This window comes from Saprolegnia diclina, assembly GCF_000281045.1.
Source record: "Saprolegnia diclina VS20 unplaced genomic scaffold supercont1.11, whole genome shotgun sequence".
NCBI classification, from domain to species: Eukaryota; Oomycota; class Saprolegniomycetes; order Saprolegniales; family Saprolegniaceae; genus Saprolegnia; species Saprolegnia diclina.
In genome coordinates this window covers 622996-642149 of record NW_008246078.1, presented here as the reverse complement: position 1 = coordinate 642149, position 19154 = coordinate 622996, and the positions used below count along the sequence as shown (strand labels likewise).

The 19154-nt window shown below is 56.5% G+C and overlaps 8 protein-coding genes across 8 annotated transcripts in view; 5 read left to right on the top strand and 3 right to left on the bottom strand.

Annotated features, from left to right (window-relative positions):
- The window catches only part of SDRG_04581 (hypothetical protein), a gene marked incomplete at both ends in the record, with an annotated part of 1536 nt that extends 697 nt beyond the window's left edge, over positions 1 to 839 (bottom strand). Inside the window, 2 exons of the mRNA XM_008610257.1 lie at positions 93 to 290; positions 725 to 839. Coding sequence (XP_008608479.1) covers positions 93 to 290; positions 725 to 839 — 313 coding nt within the window. The remainder of the gene's footprint in view (positions 1 to 92; positions 291 to 724) is intronic.
- Positions 840 to 3858: 3019 nt separating this feature from the next.
- On the top strand, positions 3859 to 9195 carry SDRG_04580 (hypothetical protein). Its single transcript, XM_008610256.1, has one exon. The coding sequence runs from the start codon at positions 3876 to 3878 to the stop codon at positions 8985 to 8987; it is 5112 nt and encodes a 1703-aa protein (XP_008608478.1). The 5' UTR covers positions 3859 to 3875; the 3' UTR covers positions 8988 to 9195.
- Positions 9196 to 9549: 354 nt separating this feature from the next.
- Positions 9550 to 10030, top strand: SDRG_04579 (hypothetical protein; the record flags this gene model as incomplete). The annotated part of the gene is made up of 3 exons (XM_008610255.1): positions 9550 to 9776; positions 9830 to 9919; positions 9976 to 10030. The coding sequence occupies 3 exons, from the start codon at positions 9550 to 9552 to the stop codon at positions 10028 to 10030; spliced, it is 372 nt and encodes a 123-aa protein (XP_008608477.1).
- Positions 10031 to 10080: 50 nt separating this feature from the next.
- SDRG_04578 (hypothetical protein) lies at positions 10081 to 10862 on the bottom strand (the record flags this gene model as incomplete). The annotated part of the gene is made up of 4 exons (XM_008610254.1): positions 10081 to 10101; positions 10163 to 10282; positions 10329 to 10592; positions 10845 to 10862. 4 exons carry the CDS (start codon positions 10860 to 10862, stop codon positions 10081 to 10083), a joined length of 423 nt encoding a protein of 140 aa, XP_008608476.1.
- A 392-nt stretch (positions 10863 to 11254) lies between these two features.
- On the top strand, positions 11255 to 11907 carry SDRG_04577 (hypothetical protein). Its single transcript, XM_008610253.1, has one exon. The coding sequence runs from the start codon at positions 11275 to 11277 to the stop codon at positions 11728 to 11730; it is 456 nt and encodes a 151-aa protein (XP_008608475.1). The 5' UTR covers positions 11255 to 11274; the 3' UTR covers positions 11731 to 11907.
- Positions 11908 to 12112: 205 nt separating this feature from the next.
- Positions 12113 to 12612, bottom strand: SDRG_04576 (hypothetical protein). Its single transcript, XM_008610252.1, has one exon. The coding sequence runs from the start codon at positions 12561 to 12563 to the stop codon at positions 12345 to 12347; it is 219 nt and encodes a 72-aa protein (XP_008608474.1). The 5' UTR covers positions 12564 to 12612; the 3' UTR covers positions 12113 to 12344.
- Positions 12613 to 13260: 648 nt separating this feature from the next.
- SDRG_04575 (hypothetical protein) lies at positions 13261 to 17547 on the top strand. Its single transcript, XM_008610251.1, has 23 exons — positions 13261 to 13436; positions 13481 to 13528; positions 13572 to 13622; positions 13673 to 13810; positions 13859 to 14109; positions 14132 to 14316; positions 14434 to 14504; positions 14563 to 14691; positions 14757 to 15034; positions 15083 to 15179; positions 15231 to 15408; positions 15470 to 15581; positions 15631 to 15788; positions 15838 to 15946; positions 16009 to 16230; positions 16273 to 16359; positions 16415 to 16557; positions 16607 to 16690; positions 16736 to 16826; positions 16876 to 16982; positions 17027 to 17078; positions 17127 to 17255; positions 17302 to 17547. The coding sequence occupies exons 1-23, from the start codon at positions 13277 to 13279 to the stop codon at positions 17431 to 17433; spliced, it is 3012 nt and encodes a 1003-aa protein (XP_008608473.1). The 5' UTR covers positions 13261 to 13276; the 3' UTR covers positions 17434 to 17547.
- Positions 17548 to 17861: 314 nt separating this feature from the next.
- Positions 17862 to 19089, top strand: SDRG_04574 (hypothetical protein; the record flags this gene model as incomplete). Its single annotated transcript, XM_008610250.1, has 1 exon — positions 17862 to 19089. The coding sequence occupies one exon, from the start codon at positions 17862 to 17864 to the stop codon at positions 19008 to 19010; it is 1149 nt and encodes a 382-aa protein (XP_008608472.1). The 3' UTR covers positions 19011 to 19089.
- Positions 19090 to 19154: the final 65 nt, after the last annotated feature.

The window sequence follows — 19154 nt, the reverse complement described above, 5'->3', positions numbered from 1 at the left end:
GAGGCTCGAGCACACGCCTTGCGGCTTGTTGGGCTTGGGCAGGCAGATCAGCGTCCCTTCGCCGAGCTGGATGGGCCGTCCTGTGGTGAGACCTTCGTTGAGCAGTTGGGCGAGCGGCATGGCGACGAGGTCGGCAACGGCCTTGAGGATTTCGGCCGGCATGTTGTCGGGGCCGCAGGCACGGTTGTTGTGGAGCGTCTTGATGGCGGCGTGAAGTTCTTCGGGTGTGATGAGCTGGTCGAGCGGTTCTGCTGTGTCGTCGGGCTGCAACACGCCGCCGACCGCGACGCCTGGAAAGATTTGACCGACCGTGTCGTCACGGGCCTCACCCGCGGCCACAAGCGTCGTAGGGCGACGACAGAAGAGCCAGACGAGCCCCCGCGCCGCCGCCTGCGCAGCCACGGACCGGCGAGCGAATGAAGAAGAAGGAGATTGCTAGTCTCTACGTATGCGAAGTCTTTGTGTAATTATGAAGATAACGCGAAACACGTTCATATATATATATATACACCGGTATGCATATCCCCAGCGAGCTGCGCCTCCCTATTCAAGTCGGATACATCGTATACAAAGATACAAGCTGTGAAATGGCAGTTTGGCAGAGAAGGCGATAGGCTCCAACGAATACAAAGATGATCCATATCAAACTTTGCTCACCTCGATTCGCATTGAGCTTATAGCCAGGACTACTGTGACGAGAAACGCGAATAAACGTCAAATCTACCACCCTCCCGCTTTGTCTTGTAAATCACGCCACGTGTCGCTGGGTCGGAGTGCTGGTAGAGCTCTTCGACGCTCATGATACACTCGGTGGAAGGCTCGACTTCGTACGGCTCCATTGCAGTAGACTTGCCGGCGGATTGTTCCTCGTTGAAAACCACGAAACGATGAGCTTTGGTCATGCGCCCAGCAGCTTCCAAATGGGCACGAAGACCAGAAAGCACCGGATCATTCTTCACGTCCTCGTTGTACAAGACAACACACATCTTCTTGTCCAGACACACAAATCGGAGAGTCTCGCGGGTCATCGCACCGATCGCTGATTTGGCAATGAAGTATTGAAGTTTGCTCGGATTTTGTGATGGAACACGACTGCTTTGGGTCGTTAAATATAATGGGATAGGACAACCGAAGCTCGGGAAGATATATCACGTGAGGACCAGCTCCACAGCGCAGTGCAGCATACTGGCAAAGGAAGTGTCGTCTGGGAGAGACCACCCGGGCAAGAGGTTTAAAGGTTTAATCAGCGCACGCGCACCGATAAACGTCCAATACTCTTTTTTGGTACCCCAATCTGAATCTGAATGCTAGGATCCAAGAAAAATGGAGTTGATGAACCACAAGCTCTTGACCATGAGCTCTGAGAGCATGCGCAGCATCAGCACAAATGCTGCATGAAGTACCGGTATACACTAGATACAAAATGTGGCTTAAGCCTCGTGTTGAGGCACCTTACCAATGCTACTAAAACTCTTCAGCAAAACACGCATGTTGCACTTTAGTTGGACGCGAGCTAGACTACAGCCTTGACATACATCAAACTAGTTAATGGTACGCTCGTTGGCAACGTGGGGGCAGTGGTACAGGCATGGTGTCGTGCATCTTCTTGGTGCGCGGGAGGATGACACCAGCACATACTTGTCTTTTGCTGGCAACTTTTTCTTGTAGAGAATGAGAATGAAGCGGTCGTGCGCCTTCATGTGGTCTTGCTGTTGTAAGTAGTTGCGAAGCTCCGCGAGTGTGCTGGGTTCAAGCTTCGCATCGATCGCAAGGCGCTTGCCGTGGATGCGCAAAAAGATGGTTGGCGCGCTGCCCATTGTTTTGAGACACGTAGAAATCCGCTGTGAACGAAGTCGAGAACGGTGCAAGAGATGGGTTGGAGGCGTTCTTGATCGTTGAGACGAGGGATTGTCCAACAGAAGATTTCCAGCTACCAACTACACGAACGGTGTGGCGAATGTGCGACAATGGTTGTACAACAATAGTGCCCCTTGAAGCCGATTGAAAATGCTTTTTTCGTCAGCGTGCGTGTTGGCCAGTCTTGAAGGCGACACAACTTCGGCTCTTCTCGACCTATGACGTGGCACAACCTGCACGACTCGTCAAACGGCGTGGCGAAAACCACGTGCCAGTGCTTTCTATTGGGAAAATATCGCTGACACGAGTTGACACGAGGGTCGTTCTTGCTGGGCGGGGCCAACCCGCAACAGCAAGCTATTTGAGCCCATATCGCATAAGCATCCGAGTTCTCGATGAACGGTATGGTACAGCGCTCCCTCGTCCCAATCAATTCTTCTCGCTTGCTATCCCAGTATCAAACGTGATAATGGCATGCTAGATGTATTCAACTGCAGCCAGGTAAACGCCTCCTTAGACGGCAATGATACCGTCGGTGCCCTTCAAGCAGTCGAGCGGCATTATGCCTTCACTTTTGCGATCGACAGTGTACACGCGGGGAGTCTTGTCTCGTGTTTCATTGAACTTGAAGCAATCAGAGTCGGTCATGAAGCCCCGAGACGTGAGCAGATCGCGAGCTGTGGCCACCGTTGGGAGTGGGTAATTTGGAAGCAGCGTGACATAGTCGTAGGCGATATGGCCATAACGCGTTTTGATGCGGAAGTAGTACAAGGGCATGCTGCGGTGACCGTTCGATTCCCTTGTGATGTGCTGTCGCAATTTGTCATCCATCCTTGATGGGTCTGGACGGATCGTTCCAGAAATGACGGTTCTGGACCACTTTCTTTTGAATTAACCCAGGACTGAATAGACCCCAAAAGCCATCGGTACGCTACAAGTGATCGTTTTGCACGTCTGCGGTGACCACCTTGACGCAGCTCCGGAGGTCTCTCAAACGCTTCTTTTGCAAGGTCGTGGTATGACCTGAGAATATGTAGTCCGATGCCATCACATCCAACGGCGGCACCAGCACCATTTATTGTTTTGAGCTCAGCATAGTCCTCACCCATCACGTTGCCGCATTTTATGGTCGCAGCGAGGCTCTCAGTTGCAAACTTTGAGGGATGACCGACTTGAAGCTTCGCCTCTTTCTGATCGACAACAAGGCGCTTGCTGTGTATTGCGAGGAGCAAGACCCTACGCTTGCGGCGGTTCGACTGCTCCTGGAGTCCCGGGAACACATGACAAAGAACCATCGTTTCGTCCTCTACCACGCCCCAGCCGTGCGCAGTTTGTATGACAAAACTGCCCCCTCGTATGCACCGTTCGAGCTCGATCCTGTTGATGAACGCACGATCACGCTCAAGTCTCTCTTCCAATGCCACGAATATGGCAAGCGCGGTGTGATCCGTCTCACAACGTGGACGAAAGGGCAGGTCGGCAACTTATAACCTTCGTAATCCAACAAGGATGGTGCAGTAGCTCTTGTTAAGTGTCTGTGGTCATCCAAGAGGTGTCTTGTTGTAGTGAGACGCCAAACGACCGATCGCGCCGCCAAAGCGTCGAACTTCTTGCTTACGATTCCTCTTTGACGGCATAAGGCACAACTTGTTAGCTCTCCCTAATCTAATGATCTTAGCTCTTCATAGTCTAATGATAAAGTCAAGCGCTCGTTTGCCGTCCTTCGTATCGCGCTATTCGGGAGCCACCATAACAATTCCCATGCCTCGAGTCCGTGTACGCGGGCCGGACACCTGAGTAGTACGGGCTCATCAGGTGCAACAACGGCCAGGGAAACCTCCTCGCAATTACGAGGCCACTGCCACTGCCACTGCCAAGCCATTCGGCAACCCAGCTCAAATCGTCTTTGACGCAACTCTTTTCAAACCAACAAGGACCAGCTTTCCAGCCGTGGCGAACCGGTTTCACGTCGTCGTTTCATTGCCCCAACACCAGAGAACTCGGCAATCAAGGAGATAATGCAAGTGTTTGTGGCTCCGCACACACACGACATACGCGTGGGACCGCCACCGGTCGCCTTGCGTCTCCACCTCGTCGGCACGGTTTACGTGGCCGCCTCCGTGGCGCTGAGCGTCTTTGTCCTTGACGCGTTCTCTGCGTACACGGCGACCGACTATTTGTGGCCCGACCTTTTTACGACCTCGCCCGTGTTGCGACAGCTTCTCAACACCCACCTCTCGACACTGCCCTACTCGACAGAGTACAACCTCGACATCTTTGCCCCCTCGGTCGCGCTCCTCGGGGGGCTGTCGTCGGGTGTTGACGCTGTCTACGTCCGCCGGGTCCTCTACAACGACCTCACAACCTTGCCATCGGCAATTCAGAGCGTAAGAACGCTCTCCACCGATCAAGTGTGGAGGCTTGTCGCGCCGTACTGCTGGGTCGACTTTGGAAAAAACTGGGAATTTGCCTACTCGGCCGCGCGCCAAGCGCGCTGTGCAGCGTCCGAGACAACGAACGCCGCCATGTACTTGGAGTCAATCCTGCGCAACATCGATTTTGACGCGTGGCGGCAGTCGACGGGCGGCCTCTTTGACACTCGCATCGGCACTCCGATCGCAGCGACCGGAGCGAAAGGCGCCGACTGGCTGCGTACGTTGACCGCCCACACGCTCGTTTCCATCAGCGACGAGGTGCAGCTGTGGCGCTCGCACGGATGCCAGCTCTTTGCGCTTCAATATGGCACGGGCACGGGCTTTGGCCTCCTCGAGAGTGTCCTTGTTGAGAATGCCCTCGGCGTCGCGGTCCCCATGTCGCTCAAGAGCATCCCCACGACGAGTCGGCTCATGCATAGGAAAACGTGTCTTTTCTATGACCTCTTTTTCAACGACTTGTACGCCGCGAGCGAGAACCAGACGATGGTTCGGGGTACGTTCAACTACTTTGCCGACACGACGCCCGATGCGATGGAGTGCTTTATCAATGGCTGTCCACTACCGCTACTCGGTCAAGCCCTCCACGACCAAGTCGGGTGGCTTGCCGCCCTCGATGCCAAGTGGGTCCTACCTCCACCGGCGCTTGTTGAAGCCATGCAACGATTCCGCGCCGACTTGACGTCGGCACTTGTGAATTCGCCGGCGCTACACGCCCTCGTTGCACCACCCGTGTTGCTGCAACTGCGGCCGCTGCAGTGGGCCGACCCGACATTGCGCTTTTACAGTGGCAATCCGTGGTGTATCTTTGGCGCGTCAGTGGCATTTGTGCAGCAGACGTTTGGCTTTGATGATGTGTGTCAGCGCCAAGCGCCATTAACGTCGTCGTTGCGCGTCGACGCTGGAGTCTTTGCGCTGATGCAGCTCGGGGGCGTGCGCAGCGATGACGTCTGTGTCGCCGCCGTCGACGCAGCGGCGTGCGAACGTGCCTTCCATGCGACGGAGGGCTTGGCGCAAGCATTGTCGTTGAAGGCACCGAATGTGACCCATTTGGTGGACCCCAGTATTGGCCTCTTTCAGTACGTACAGAACCAGACCCAGAGTGCGTCCCAGATCCAGATCCAGATGCAACCGTTGCTCGCCCCCAGTTTTGCTTTTTTTGGCTGGACAATGCTGTACGAGTGGGCGTTGGGGCTGCGGGAGGTCCTTTCCCTTCAAGGTGATGTTCAAACGGTCAATATCATTTCGGTGGCGTACCCCCCGGTCGTCTCGGACGCGTCCCCCGCACCAGCAACGCTGGGACCGTACCTGTGGTACTCGGCGGCCATGACGACCGTGACGCTCGGCGTCGTCAGCGCGCTCACGCTCTGTCTCGGGTGCGCTCTCCGGTCGACGTTGTGGCTCATGTTCAACCCCGTGGTGTCGGCTGTCTATATTGGCCGATACTTTCTGCTTGCGCGCAGCGGACTCGCTCTAGTGTGTCTTTCAACGGCCACCGCAGCCCTCTCGGCGCCGTCTGGAGCTATTCTCCAAGTGCAAACGTCCACGCGTTCGCTTTTGCTCTCGAGCGCCTTGGCTGGCGAAGGTCTCTGGCTTATCTACGTCCTCCACGAAGTCGTTGAGCCTCTTGTACGTAAATCGCATCGTGCGTCGACAGTCGTCATTCTTCTTGCGACCTGGCTCGTCCTTGTCTGCATCGATCAGCTCGCGCCAGTCATTTGGCGTGTCCAGCTCCGTCGCGAGTGCTCCATTCACAACCTCGAGACCGTCACGTGTGACAGCGGGCGCGTCGTGATTGGCAGCTGGGAACGCCTCGTGCTTCTCACCAGTCTTCTAGTCGGAGCATGGCTCTTGGCCGTCCTAGCGCCGTGCCAACGTCGCCTGTCCCAACCATTGCACGAGCTTTTGCCCCCGACGCTCGCCCACTACCACGTCGGCGAGACCCCCGAGCTCGACACGATTTCAGCCGTCATGTGTGGTCTCATAGCCTTTGACTATCGCGGTGTTGGCTACGTTCTCGACACCAAACTCTGGCGGGTCGTGCGCTGTCAAGAATACGGCGTTCGTCGGCGCCGACAGTCTCTGCGCTTCCATGCCACAAATGCCCCGAAAATGCCACTGCGCCTCCGCCCATTTCGATACAAAAGCGGTTGGTTCCAGCACAGTTCGACGCTTCTCGGGCTCGGGTACCTTGTCACGACGCTCACGAGCAATATCGCGTACCTCTCTGTCATGTCCGACTCGCTCGCCAACGACTTTGGCTGGTCGGGCTTCAACACGTCCGGGATGCACGCGTATCTCGCGACAACCTTTACGCAGTTGTCACTGACGTCGACCGAGATCCTGCCGTCTGTGGCGCTCGACACACCAGCGCTGGGTATGCCCATCTACCGCGACTCGCACGGCACGACTGAGTGGCACGCCAACCTCGCCCGTCGCGAGCTCTTCAATGAAGACACGATCGCGCTGCATTCCGTGGTGCGCGGTCTCCGCTCCATGGATCCGTGCCAGCTGCCGTGGATGTTTACGCAGTACTGCTACCTCGACTTGAACCGGAGCTGGACCATGGCTAGTACCGCCGCGCGTCAAGCCCGCTGCGATGCCATGATGCAAAGCAATGGCGCCGTGTACCTTGGTGCGCCGCTTCGAAACGTCCGCGACTGGGATGCCATGCGCGCCTGCTGGGGCTCGTCGTTTGAATCCGGCTTTCTGAGCCTCCTTCAGCAGACATCAAGCGGACAGGACTGGTGGCGTGCGACGACGACGAATGCCCTCACGATCGATGCTGAAGTGGCTCTTTGGCGCTCGCACGGCCTCTCGACGTTCCGGCTGCAGTGGCAAAACTACAAAACCACGGGGTACCACGATGCCATCGAAATTGCTACCGCGTGGGGGCAGCGCTACGCGCTCACGATGGCGCATGCATCCCCCGCGATGCACACGGATCGACAGACGTCGATGCGTCTCTACTGGTCCTTTGCCAGTGATCTCTGGGCCGTAGCGCACAACGTCAGTGGCATTGGGGGACGATCCCTTTTGCGGGAAGCCCCAACCTTTGCCTTTGCCAACACCACGTCCGAGCAGCTCTTGCTCACGAATACAACGCTTTTGGCGCCACTGCAAGTGGGCCTGAGTCGGTTGCAAAGCACGTTGGGACCGTTTGGTAGTATCGACACAGAGTACATTTCGGTGCCGAGCTCGCTACGCCACTTGTACGGCACGTTTCTGCAAGCGCTGGCGACCCTAACCCTCACAAACATGACAGCCCAAGAGCGCTTTGTCCAACTCCCGGCCAAGTCGTCGATCTGTGCGCTGCCGATGGAGCTTTTGGCCGAGACGACGCTCGTCAGCGTCGGCGGCAATCTCATTTGCGGCAGCGACCTCGCCCCCATCGCCATTCAGTACGGACCCAGCACCTTTGTCTCGTTCGACTCGGATTGCGATTGGTGGGTCACAGAAACAATCGAAGTATCCACCCCGGCGCTCCTCTTTGCCCTTGTTGGCGTCGACACGACCGTCGACAGTGACGGTCTCTGCACTTTGGATGTGTTTTCCGAAGCCGACTGCCGCTCTATTTACGATGCCATACAGACCTTCCGGGTCGAGCACGCAGTAGCTTTTGAAGCGTTGGCCACGCCCGCGTCATTGGCACGTAGCGCCGTCAACGACCTGGACGTGGTGCTCGTCCAATACATAACACCCAGCACTCTCTCGGCCACGCAATTGTACCAGCGAGGTCTCTTGAACGGCACGGACGACGCTGCCTGGCCGTTCGTAGGGTGGTGCTACCTCTTTGATTGGGTCCAGGGCGCGCGCGAAGTCGTTTCGTTTCAAGGGGACCGCGGTCAAGTGCGCACCATCACGGCGGCGTTCCGGCCGTTGGCGCTCGTGCTCGACCCGACCGAGATTCACACGACCCTCAGCTACTTTTGCCGGAAGAGCGCCCAGTACGTCACGCTCATTCTCATCAGCGTCCTTGTGCTCGTCCTGTGCTACACCATCACGTCGTTTGGTGCAATCAACGCTCTCAACCTCTTGGAGCTCAACCGGATCGTCGGGCATGTCTGGGTCGGCCGCCTCCTCCTCGTCGTGCGAAGTACGACGGCGCTATGGCTCTTGAACACGAGCCAATTGACGCTCGAGACGATCGGGCATGGCGCCCGCCTTGTCGTGCCCGTGACGCCATGGTACAAGGTCGTCCTTGCCGCGTCCGAACTCACGTGGCTTGTCTACGTGCTGAACGACCTGCTGAGCAGCGTCACGCAGCAGTACACGCCGTCGTATGCGTGGAAGAGCTCGCTCTTGACGTGGGCGATCGCTGTGGGCTGCCAAGCGCCGCCGCGCTACACGGCGTATTTGCAACGCGCGTGCACGTACATCGACATGGATCGCGCGCTGGACTGTACAACGGGCTACATCACGATTGGCCGTCTCGACGGCGTATTGACGGGCGTTTTGATTGCGCTGGGGGCCGTCGTGGGCACCGCGGTGCTCGAGCGGTGGCGGGCGTTGCCGCCGCGCAAGCTCCGCACACCGTACTTGAGCTCGGCGAGCTACTTTACGCTGGTGGTCCAAGCGAACGACGTCGAGTGCGAGATCGATGCTGTGTTTGCCCTCATGGCCGGGCTCGTGTCCGTGCGCTGGCGGCAAATCACGTACTTTTTCGATATCAAAAGCTGGCGTCTCCACACGTGCTAAGCGATTTACAAAATAGCCTCGGATGCAACCCATACACGCGTAGTTGCATCAATACGCGCACCAAAAAGCTCTTATTTTTGTGGACGCCATGAGCCTGCAGCAGTACGACGGCGTCGACACAAATGCCTCATTTCGCAATGCCCTCAAGGAGCATCGGCCAGTATATGAAGGAGATGCTATGCCTCTCTCACCAAATGCAAAATCGGCGCTACGATCTTCTATCTTGCTGGCCACAGCCACAGAGAGGCAGGAAGCACATAACTGTGCACGGCCTTGGAAGATCGTCGCCACTGCCTTACTTTGCCGAACACAATGTGACGTCGGCCAGGTTGTATGCGATGGCAAGCCGAATCCAGAGTTGTGGAGGGGTAGAACGATCGCGCTAATACTAGTACCTCGTCGCTCTCATCGAGCATTGGCCTGGATACTAGTAGTGCTGTCAAATCGTAAAATGTACTAGTACTTGGGTCGTATCGGTCCTATCGTCTGGAATGGGCGATAGTATCAATTTATCAACTTCGCGGCCGTTGTCGACAAAACCGATTTCGCGGATTCCGGAAATATGGCCATGCGACCGGCCGCGGGCTTGGCCAAGCGGAGCGAGGCAAGCGAGCCGTTTGGGAAGAAGAAGCTCGGGCGCAACGTCGAGATGTTCATTGTGCGCGAGGACCAGCTTCACAACGCCGTGCAGCACGTCAAGGCGTCCGACCACCTCAAAGGCCGCGCCGTCTGGGAGGACCGCCAGGGTAAGCGGGGCATGGTCAACCAGCGCTCGCGCACCGACAAAAAGTATTTTGCTCCTCTTTGCTATATCGGAATCTGAATCCGAATCTGAATGCTAGGATTCAAGAAGAAATGGAGCTCGCGAACCGCGAGCTCTTGGCCGTGCGCTCCGAGCGGATTCGCCACTACTACGCAAAGTGCTACATGGAGTAAGATCTCATTTCTCCGACATGTTCCATGTGTCGTATGCCAATATGCAATGTAGATGGGACCAGGAGCTCAACGCCCGTGGTCTGGCCATTGTTCGGGAGCGCGACTAATACCGCCATCAAATGCACGTGCCGATCAACGCCATAATGCAATAACGAGTTTAGGGCACAGAACGTATTTCCTAGTCCACGTACGCAGCGTCCGATCTGCGCATCGAGTTTCTTCTGGATCCGCTTGAGCACCATCACAGAGACGGCCTTGCGGATGCAGTTGAGCAGCACGATCGGGCGGAGGCTCGAGCACACGCCTTGCGGCTTGTTGGGCTTGGGCAGGCAGATCAGCGCCGAGCTGGATGGGCCGTCCTGTGGTGAGACCTTCGTTGAGCAGTTGGGCGAGCGGCATGGCGACGAGGTCGGCAACGGCCTTGAGGATTTCGGCCGGCATGTTGTCGGGGCCGCAGGCACGGTTGTTGTGGAGCGTCTTGATGGCGGCGTGAAGTTCTTCGGGTGTGATGAGCTGGTCGAGCGGTTCTGCTGTGTCGTCGGGCTGCAACACGCCGCCGACCGCGACGCCTGGAAAGATTTGACCGACCGTGTCGTCACGGGCCTCACCCGCGGCCACAAGCGTCGTAGGGCGACGACAGAAGAGCCAGACGAGCCCCCGCGCCGCCGCCTGCGCAGCCACGGACCGGCGAGCGAATGAAGAAGAAGGAGATTGCTAGTCTCTACGTATGCGAAGTCTTTGTGTAACTATGAAGATAACGCGAAACGCGTTCATATATATACGTACGCAGCGGTAACAATGTTGAGCCAGTAAAAAAGTAACCATTATTACGCATGTATTGAGCAAAGAGGTCATTGGGTCTTCGCTCCACCGGTTCACCAACTGCCGTGTCGACGCATATTGCGGCGAGTGGGAAGGTACACTGGTAAAAATCTTCATTCCTTCGACGCCTCCGCGAAGACTTCGGTTCCTTCAGATTCCCTTCATTTGGCTCAACTTTCTGACGTGAATGAACTAGAACAGGACCGGCTTCGAGTCGGCATGCATTTTTTATGGTACTCTAGCCCATTGGGTGGGAACCGGTGCGCCATACAATATCGTCTGCCCTTTTGCCGCAGAGCTATGCAGTCGATAGTCTAGTCTAGCAGCTATCTCGTATGGCTTGCGTCGACTCTGGCGTGCGGTTGGGGCTTCGGTTGAAGTTTTGTCGACGTGGTCCACGGTTCAACCGCGCGATCTTTGCTGCGTATCCGGATCACCATTTGGTTGGTGCCCTACCCGTATCCGGATACGTATCCGGACTAGCTTCGACGAAAGCAAGGTCATTTGCAATATCTTCGTTTGGACCAGCATGGACGCTACGACAGAATCGACGCCTGCGCCGCGCGCGTGCTACGGCTGCGGCGAGGTCGGCCACCAGCGCCGCGACTGCCCTACGGGCGGCGGCTCGGCCCCGCGCGGCAACGCTACGTGCTATGGGTGCAACAAGCCCGGCCATCTGAAGCGCGACTGCCCGACGAGCGCGCACTCGGTGCGTGCGTGCCACAACTGCGGCGGCACCGACCATTTGCGCCGCGACTGCCCCGAAGCCGAGCGCCCGCGCGCGTGCTTCAACTGCGGCGAGACGGGTCACGTGCGCAACGATTGCCCGAAGGAGCTCCAAGACACGCGCAAGTGCCACAACTGCGGCGGTTCCGGCCACTTGCGTCGCGACTGCCCCGAAGGCAACGACGCGACGACCGACAAGTGCTACCACTGCAACGAGTCGGGCCACTGGGCGCGTGACTGCCCCACGAAGCAGGCGTAAACCGGCGACCGACGCAGCATGGGCGGAAGGCGTGCGCTTATTTATTTGCTTTGACTCGCTGGACGGGAAAAGTGAGTGAGTGAAAGGGCTTCCTCGTGCGTCGTGCCACTGAGCATGAGGCATGCAATGGCCTTTCGTAACCAACGATGAAATACAACAAGAGTGTGTTCGTCCTAATTCTCATGGTCTGCATGTCGCGTTGCCCCTGCCGTGATGGCCATCTTGTCGTCGTCAGCCAGCGCGAGCTATCTGGCCAGACATCACGCTTCACGCCATCTCCAAGACAAAGTCAACAGCGTGACTGCCATGCGGCTCATGCCAGCGCTTCGTCGAGGACCGCCCATGTGGCGTCGCGACGGAGCCCACAGCCATGGCACGGCGCCCACTGCCCACACCACGTCGGCCACAGCCCATGGCACGCTGGCTGCATGCCATGGCCATTCGTACATATCACCTGCGCCCTACTGCGGTCGTCCACTTGCGGCGGCAATGGCGTTAGCCCAACGTGGCGTCATGGGCGCGGGTACCGGGGAAGACTGTATTGTTGGAGGGTGTTATATCAAGCGCATCACTGGCATTGCATGCGTGGATGGCGGCGGCGGCGATCGTGTGGCTTAGTGCCACTTGCCTTCTGCCTTGAGCTTCTCTTCCCACTGGATCCGATCCTTTAACCGCATGTCACGGGCGTCGAGGGCGCGGTCCCAGTCGTCGCGCAGGATGAGCTTCTTCTGCGTCCCGCGGGCGTACCAGCGGTTGACGCCGCCGATCGCGAGGCCCGAGATCGTGAACATGCCCGTGATGATGGCGAGGCCCGGCAGCACTTGGTACGGCATGACTGTCGTCGAGATGTCCAGACCACGAATACTTGACGCCACAAGTCAGTGGTGACGCCAATTTTATTGCATCTCGGTGCTTCTTTTTTTGCATTTTATTTTAAATAATTTAGAATACCATACCGTTTCGCTATCAATATGCATTTAATTCAAGTGTCGGGGATTAAAAGAGAGTTGTGCAGGTCATTAAATACGTTTTAGCGCCTCGGATTGGTCGAATCCATGACGCGATGCGAGTGGCTGAAATCGTACCGTTGGAGCTTGTGGATTGGTCGCTTGGAGATATATTTAGACCAATCCAACGACGCGTGCAAAGGTTCGACGGGATATTGGCGCGAGTGAGCACAGCTCGCGGTGGCAGGAGGAAGTGAACATGCGACGATGGCCTCGCATCGACACTACTGTAGTTTTTTTGTTTTTAAGTAAAAGGAATAAGGGGATTAGGGTCAATGGGCAGGTGGTTGGCTCGTAAAGTCGGCGCCGGCACCAACTTTGAACTTGACGGCAACGGATACTGCAGATGCAGGTCCGTCGTGCAAGCATCACATAGTCAGTAGAGCCACGAAGGCAGGGCGTGGATCTTTCCAACAGACGAGACGGCCAACCAACGCACTTGAGTGGAAATGTTCCATAAACGCGTGTCCGGCTGCCACGTCATACTGGTTCCACCGCACACAAGCCAGTAGTCGCGAAACGGTGCTGTTGTGAAGAAGATGCCGTGCGATCAGTGCCACGGCACCAACACGATGATGCTCTTGCAGCGCGAGCTTGTGGTTTGCGGCGACTGCGAGCACGTGTCGAGCACCAAGAACCCGACGTCGCAGCCGACGTTGGCCATCTACGAACGGCCCAAGCTCCACATCTTCCTCTCTTGTCGGCTCATGGTTCCGAAACCTGTTGTCTTACCAAGCGTGTAGACGGCCACGATCGCTACCAGCAGCTCGCGATGCGTCTCAAAGACCAGTGTACGAGCATAAAGAATGTTTGGCCGACCGAATGTTGCGCTAGTACAATCCCGCGGACATTTGGTATGGGTGGACGTCGAGAAGCTCACGCCAGGTATCCCGCAAGTCGAGTCTTTGACCGAAACATGCGTATTTGATTTATAGGATGCGACTGGGAAGAAGGCATCGCGAATGGCTTGACGTGGGCCAAGGAAGCGCAAGAGAACGGGCGGGTCTTGCTGCTCATGACGCCGCATGCGCTGCGCCGTCCCGACGGCTACTGCCTCAACGAGATTGCCCGAGGTATCCTACTGCTCCCGTTGCAAATAGCAAGCTCACATCTTGTGGCAGCGACGCAACTCAAGCTCCATATCTTTCCCACGCTTGTCTGCGAGAGCGAACCGCCTCCAGCGATCAACATGCTGCCGTATTTTGATATGCAAGACTGCGTGCCATCGCTCGAGATTGCGCAGACGCTCGACAGCAAGAGCCCCGAGTGGCTTGCGGCCGTCAACTCGCGTTTGAACTCGCCACAGTTCCACGCCAAATCGCTCCAGCTCTTCTCGCTGCTCGAAATGGTAGCTGTCATTTACACTATTTCCGTTCCATGACGTGGCAACGTAGTGTGACAGCATGACCAATAACATGGTGACGGTCGTCGCCGGGGTCGAGAACCTCGGGCTCTTTGAAGCGCACGCCAACAGCACCAAGATCGGGCACGTTCCGACGTACCGCAAGATCTTATCGCCCAAACACGCAAACCCGTCGGAACAGTCGTTCCGGGAGACGCCCAAGCACCGCGGGTCGGGGTTTGGCACGCCGCTCGTGCCCGCCGACGAGCCCCGGGGCGCTTCGCCGGCCGAGTCGACCAAGTACAGTTCCCTTGCTATCTGATCGCATTGATGTTGAACGATTGCAACCGCTAGGTATGTGTTTGTCTTTGACGCCACGAGCGCGCCCTTGGCAATGAAGCTCCACGCCGACTTGACCGCCGAAGGTATCCGGAGATGCGCTGTACACAATATTGTCCTTTACTTGACGCATTCGTACACTAGGGTTTCTTATTCACGCGCACTGTGCGCCGTCGCCGCTGCTGCCCCACGCACGCCGCGACGCCATCACGTGGGCAGAAACGGGCAAAATGATCTTGTTTCTGACGCCACAAAGCGTCGGTCGTCCCCATGGTAGAGTCGAATTTTCTATTCTCTTGCTTGCACTATGCAGGAAACGACTAACGAGGCATGGTCAGGCGTGTGCTTGAACGATATTTCCGCGGCCATGTCGTCCAACGTGGGCTTTGTCCCGCTCATGATTCGGCAGTGCGAAATCCCGTTGAGCATTTGCCGCATCCAGTGGCTCGACCTCTCCGACTGTCTTATCGACGTCAACGGCGTCAACGGTGTCAACGACGCCAAGTACCCGCAACGGCTCGCACAGATCGCGACGGCGCTGCGTGGCAAACTCGATCACGATGGGCTTCAAGCTCGTCTCTTCAGCATCTTTTCGCCCTTTTCTTTCCAAAACCAAGTACCATTTCATGAATTCTCATGAAAATTATGGACATTTTTTGTCCAGATTAGCAAGTACACGCAAGGCTTTGCCGGCCGCGAGTGGGTTTTGCACCAGCTCGACCAATGGAAGCAAACACACGACCAAGTGTTTTGGATCACGGGTACAATATATAGTACGTCATTGGTGAATACATGGAAACACTCTGTCCTAGGGCAAATCGGGACGGGCAAAAGCGCGTTGGCCGCGTACATCATACAGAGCCGCCCTGAAATCCGAGCCTTTCATCTCGTCTGCAAGGAAGACGAACAGACGCAGAGCCACCGCCGGTGCATCTTGAGCTTGGCGTACCAGCTCACGACGCAGCTACCGGAATACGCGTCATTCCTCCAGTACGGGATCTCGATAGTCCATTCCCAGCGAGTAAACACTATGTCTTATACCATGGAATAGGCAAGGAAGTCCGCTGGAAGAAGTCGTGCCGGTCTCGACCGTTGTCGAGCTCCTCGATATCTTGCTCGTCGCGCCATTGAGTGCGATTGCCGAGCCAGCAACGACACCCTTGGTATACGTCAATATATCGAATGGATATTGTGATCCAAAGACAATGCTAGGTCATCCTTCTTGATGGCCTCGATTCGCTCGAAGATACGCAAGAGACGGACAACTGCCTCGTCTCAGCGCTGCCAGGGCTCTTGCAAAAGCTGCCGTCGTGGGTGCGTGTCATCTTGACGAGCCGCGAAGATCCCGTCGTCATGCGCAAGCTCCAAGGGTACACCACTCTACACCATCCTTTTGTTCAAATGCTATTGCATCTGTAGGTTTACGCCCCAAATTGCGCTCGACAAATGTGTCGACAACTCTCGGCAAGACATTATGAACTACCTCCAGAGGGCGCTCGTCCCCTACCTTCCCAGCGTTCGTCATCGTGTCAACCATGCAACGCATACTATCATCATGTGTCTAGTCCACGGGGGGCGTCGTGCCGGAAGCGACGCTGCAGTTCATTGCGGGGCGCGCCGAAGGTAGAACGCGATGCAACGACTCATCGTGACCTGCTTCTGCGCATAGGACTTTTCTTATACGCGAGCCACATTGTCCACGCGTTGTCGCAGCATCGACTGACGCTCGACCACTTGGAGGGCTTCCCGACCGGCATGGGCGGCTACTTGCGCCAGTTTTTCGAGAGCCAGTTTACGCCCGAGCACTACAAGGTGTCGCATCCTTTGTGGACATATTGTCTTCATGAGGTCTAGGAACACATTCGGCCGCTCCTAGAGGTGCTCTGCGCTGCGTACGAGCCATTGACGCTGGACATGCTCCGCGCGATCATGCAGTGGGACGTAAGTTCTTGTTTTCGTCCAAGCAATTCGAACGTTATTCATGGCATCTCGCTAGTCGTACGTCCAGCATGAAATGCTCGCAAGCTTCAAGTCCCTGCTGTACGTCACCGACTCGAACGTGCTCAAGCCGTTCCATACGTCCGTGCTCGAGTGGCTTCAAGACAGCAACGCAGCCGGGCCCTTCTTTGCCCGCGTCGAGTACGTTACGTCTGCGCACGTAGTTTTTCAAATGCATTGGCATCTGTAGGCACGGCCATGAGCGCATCGGTCTCTGGGCCTGGAAGGAGTACAGTACGGTACTCAAGGCGACCACGGACGTCTCCAACATCAAGTACACTGACACGACTATCTTGGTCGATGGTTGATCGTCAAGTAGCTTTGAGCTCGAGCCAAGCAGCGGGCCCGACGTCGTCGATCAAAACCGCGGACCGATCTACATCATCCGCCACGCACTCAACCACCTGCGGGTACGAACCGCCACTTCATGCTCCAAGCATCAAGTCGAGTTGCGTGCAGGAAGCCAACACGGAGGACAGCATTCGTTGCATGCAGAATTTCTCGACCGATGAAAAGTTTCAGCTCGCACGTCGCCTTATCACGTTGCGGCAGTCGGGGCTCGAGAGGTGCGAAGACTAGTCGCACGCATCTTTATCGTCCGCGTTCCTAGTTTTTTCCACGGCGATATGGACCGCGGGGCGTCGCAAGCCGTGCTTTTGCGGGTACGACCGTGTTTACTATGACATCATAACAATATCCTCTGCACTTAGGTGGGGACGCCGGGTGCCTTCTTGATCCGGTACAGTGCCAACCAAAAGAGCTATTGCGCGTCCTTCATCGACAAGATCGTCGATGGCCAGCCGCAAATCAAGCACAACGTCATCTACCACCTCGAATCCGTGAGGCCACCCGCTGCGTGGCGTTCGCTTCAACGTGCGCATTTAGGGTGCGTACTCGGCGGTGCAACCCAAGGACGTTCAGCCAACGACGCCCATCTTCTCGGATCTGCTCAGCTTTGTGGAGGCGTATCAGCGCAAAGGCGTGTTGCGCACGGCCATTCCCAAAGGTTCGGCGTGATCACGGCCTCAACTTTATTTCTGCCTATCAAATCGTTCCAAACAAGTAATACATATATACAGCCTACAAGACTTTGGGGCTGCAAGTCGCTAGAAACATGTGCATCGTCGCTAGCTAATTAACAGTGAAGAATCTACTGTCACGACCTCCAATAGGGTTCACCCTTTACATCACAAAGGTCCACTCAAGAATGATGGTCATTGAGACCACCATCTTCCGCACCGCTCTCGAGTCGCACTGGTCCCGCAAGCTTCTGAATCACCGAGAAAAATTTACACAAGTGCTTACGCGCCGTTATCGCCTTGTCATAACTCGTGGAATAGCATGTGCTCGTCACCACGTCCAGGGTTGTACTGAGCGGGTCAGTCCAACTCCAAACGTCTGTTGCTGCTATTTTTGAAACGACTATAGGCATTGTTCAATCGACCATGGTGCAGGCAATCATTGTTGTGGGCGGTGGCTACTCGGGCATTGAGTTTGCCCAAGCGCTCGCGTCCGAGCTCCCACCCCACGTAGCTGAAATCACCGTGATCGACAAGAACACGTTTACGTTCCACCACGATGCCATTCCTCGCGCTTTCGTCGAACGCGCCTTTGTGCCCAAGCTCTTTGTGCCCACGGACCGCGCCGTGCCTCAGTACACCACCATCGTGCATGGGCTCGTTGACGTCATCTCGAGCGACAGCGTTCAGGTGCATCCTCTCGTCGACGGCCAGCTCGACGGACACGCATACCAAATGCACTACGACTACCTCGTCCTTGCCACGGGCAGCAGCTACCCCGCGCCCATCAAGGTGCCCGGTGACGTCTACAGCCGCGACGCCATCGCCAACGCCATCTACGACGCCCACGACCACATTGCCAAAGCGTCCAGTGTGCTCGTTGTCGGGGGCGGCAGCGTCGGGTGCGAAGTTGCCGGTGAGATCGCCGTCGCCTACCCGACGACTCAAGTCACTCTGGTTGACGGCCACGAACACTTGGTCGCTGGTGCGAAAATGACGCCCGAGTTTCGCTGTCGGCTGAAAGAGGCGCTGGAAGCCATTGGTGTGCGCGTCGTCTTGGGCGAGCGCCCGGTCGAACCGCTCCGAGCTCAGTCGTACACGCGGCAAACGACACTCCTCTCGAGAGGCACGGTGCTCACAACCGATGTCCAGCTCCTCTGTGCGGGCATGGCCCCAAACACAGATCTGATCGCGCAACTGGATCCCGATCTGGTGACGCCGGCCGGCATCAAAGTCAAGCCCTCAATGCAGCTCGACGATGACCGCTACACCAACATCTTTGTCATTGGCGACGCGAGCAACCACCCGTCACCAAAGACAGCGCACATTGCTGGCGACCAAGCCGAATTCTTAGCCGCAAGCTTAGTCCAGAAGATACTCCACGGAACCCCCGTCGGTGCATTTGACGCAGGCCCGACAGAAGGCCTCATGATTCCGATTGGACCTGAGGGCGGCGTCGCGCAGCTTCTCAACGGTGTCGTTGAAGGCGCCTGGCTCGTGCAAAAGAAGAAGCACAAGGACTACAACACACAGCGGCTTTGGACCCACTGGAATGCGACGCTTTCAGCGCTCTAAGAGTGAATTGCGCCACGTCCGATATTTCATTTTTGACTTTTTGATAACTAAATACCTACTAGTAAACCAGACATGTGTCACTTATGTGCATCCTAATCTTGATTTGGATCTGGATCGATCCACCGCGAACTCGTTGTGGTCTAC

What these genes read in the sequence shown, in the direction of transcription:
- SDRG_04576 (XM_008610252.1), bottom strand. Translation starts at nt 12,563, where the DNA reads ATGCCGTACCAAGTGCTGCCGGGCCTCGCCATCATCACGGGCATGTTC.
- SDRG_04575 (XM_008610251.1), top strand. Translation starts at nt 13,277, where the DNA reads ATGCCGTGCGATCAGTGCCACGGCACCAACACGATGATGCTCTTGCAG. An exon ending in CCCAAGCACCGCGGGTCGGG is followed by an intron (nt 14,317 to 14,433) that starts GTTTGGCACGCC and finishes TGCAACCGCTAG; the next exon opens with GTATGTGTTTGTCTTTGACG. An exon ending in GTCATGCGCAAGCTCCAAGG is followed by an intron (nt 15,789 to 15,837) that starts GTACACCACTCT and finishes TTGCATCTGTAG; the next exon opens with GTTTACGCCCCAAATTGCGC.
- SDRG_04580 (XM_008610256.1), top strand. Translation starts at nt 3,876, where the DNA reads ATGCAAGTGTTTGTGGCTCCGCACACACACGACATACGCGTGGGACCG.
- SDRG_04577 (XM_008610253.1), top strand. Translation starts at nt 11,275, where the DNA reads ATGGACGCTACGACAGAATCGACGCCTGCGCCGCGCGCGTGCTACGGC.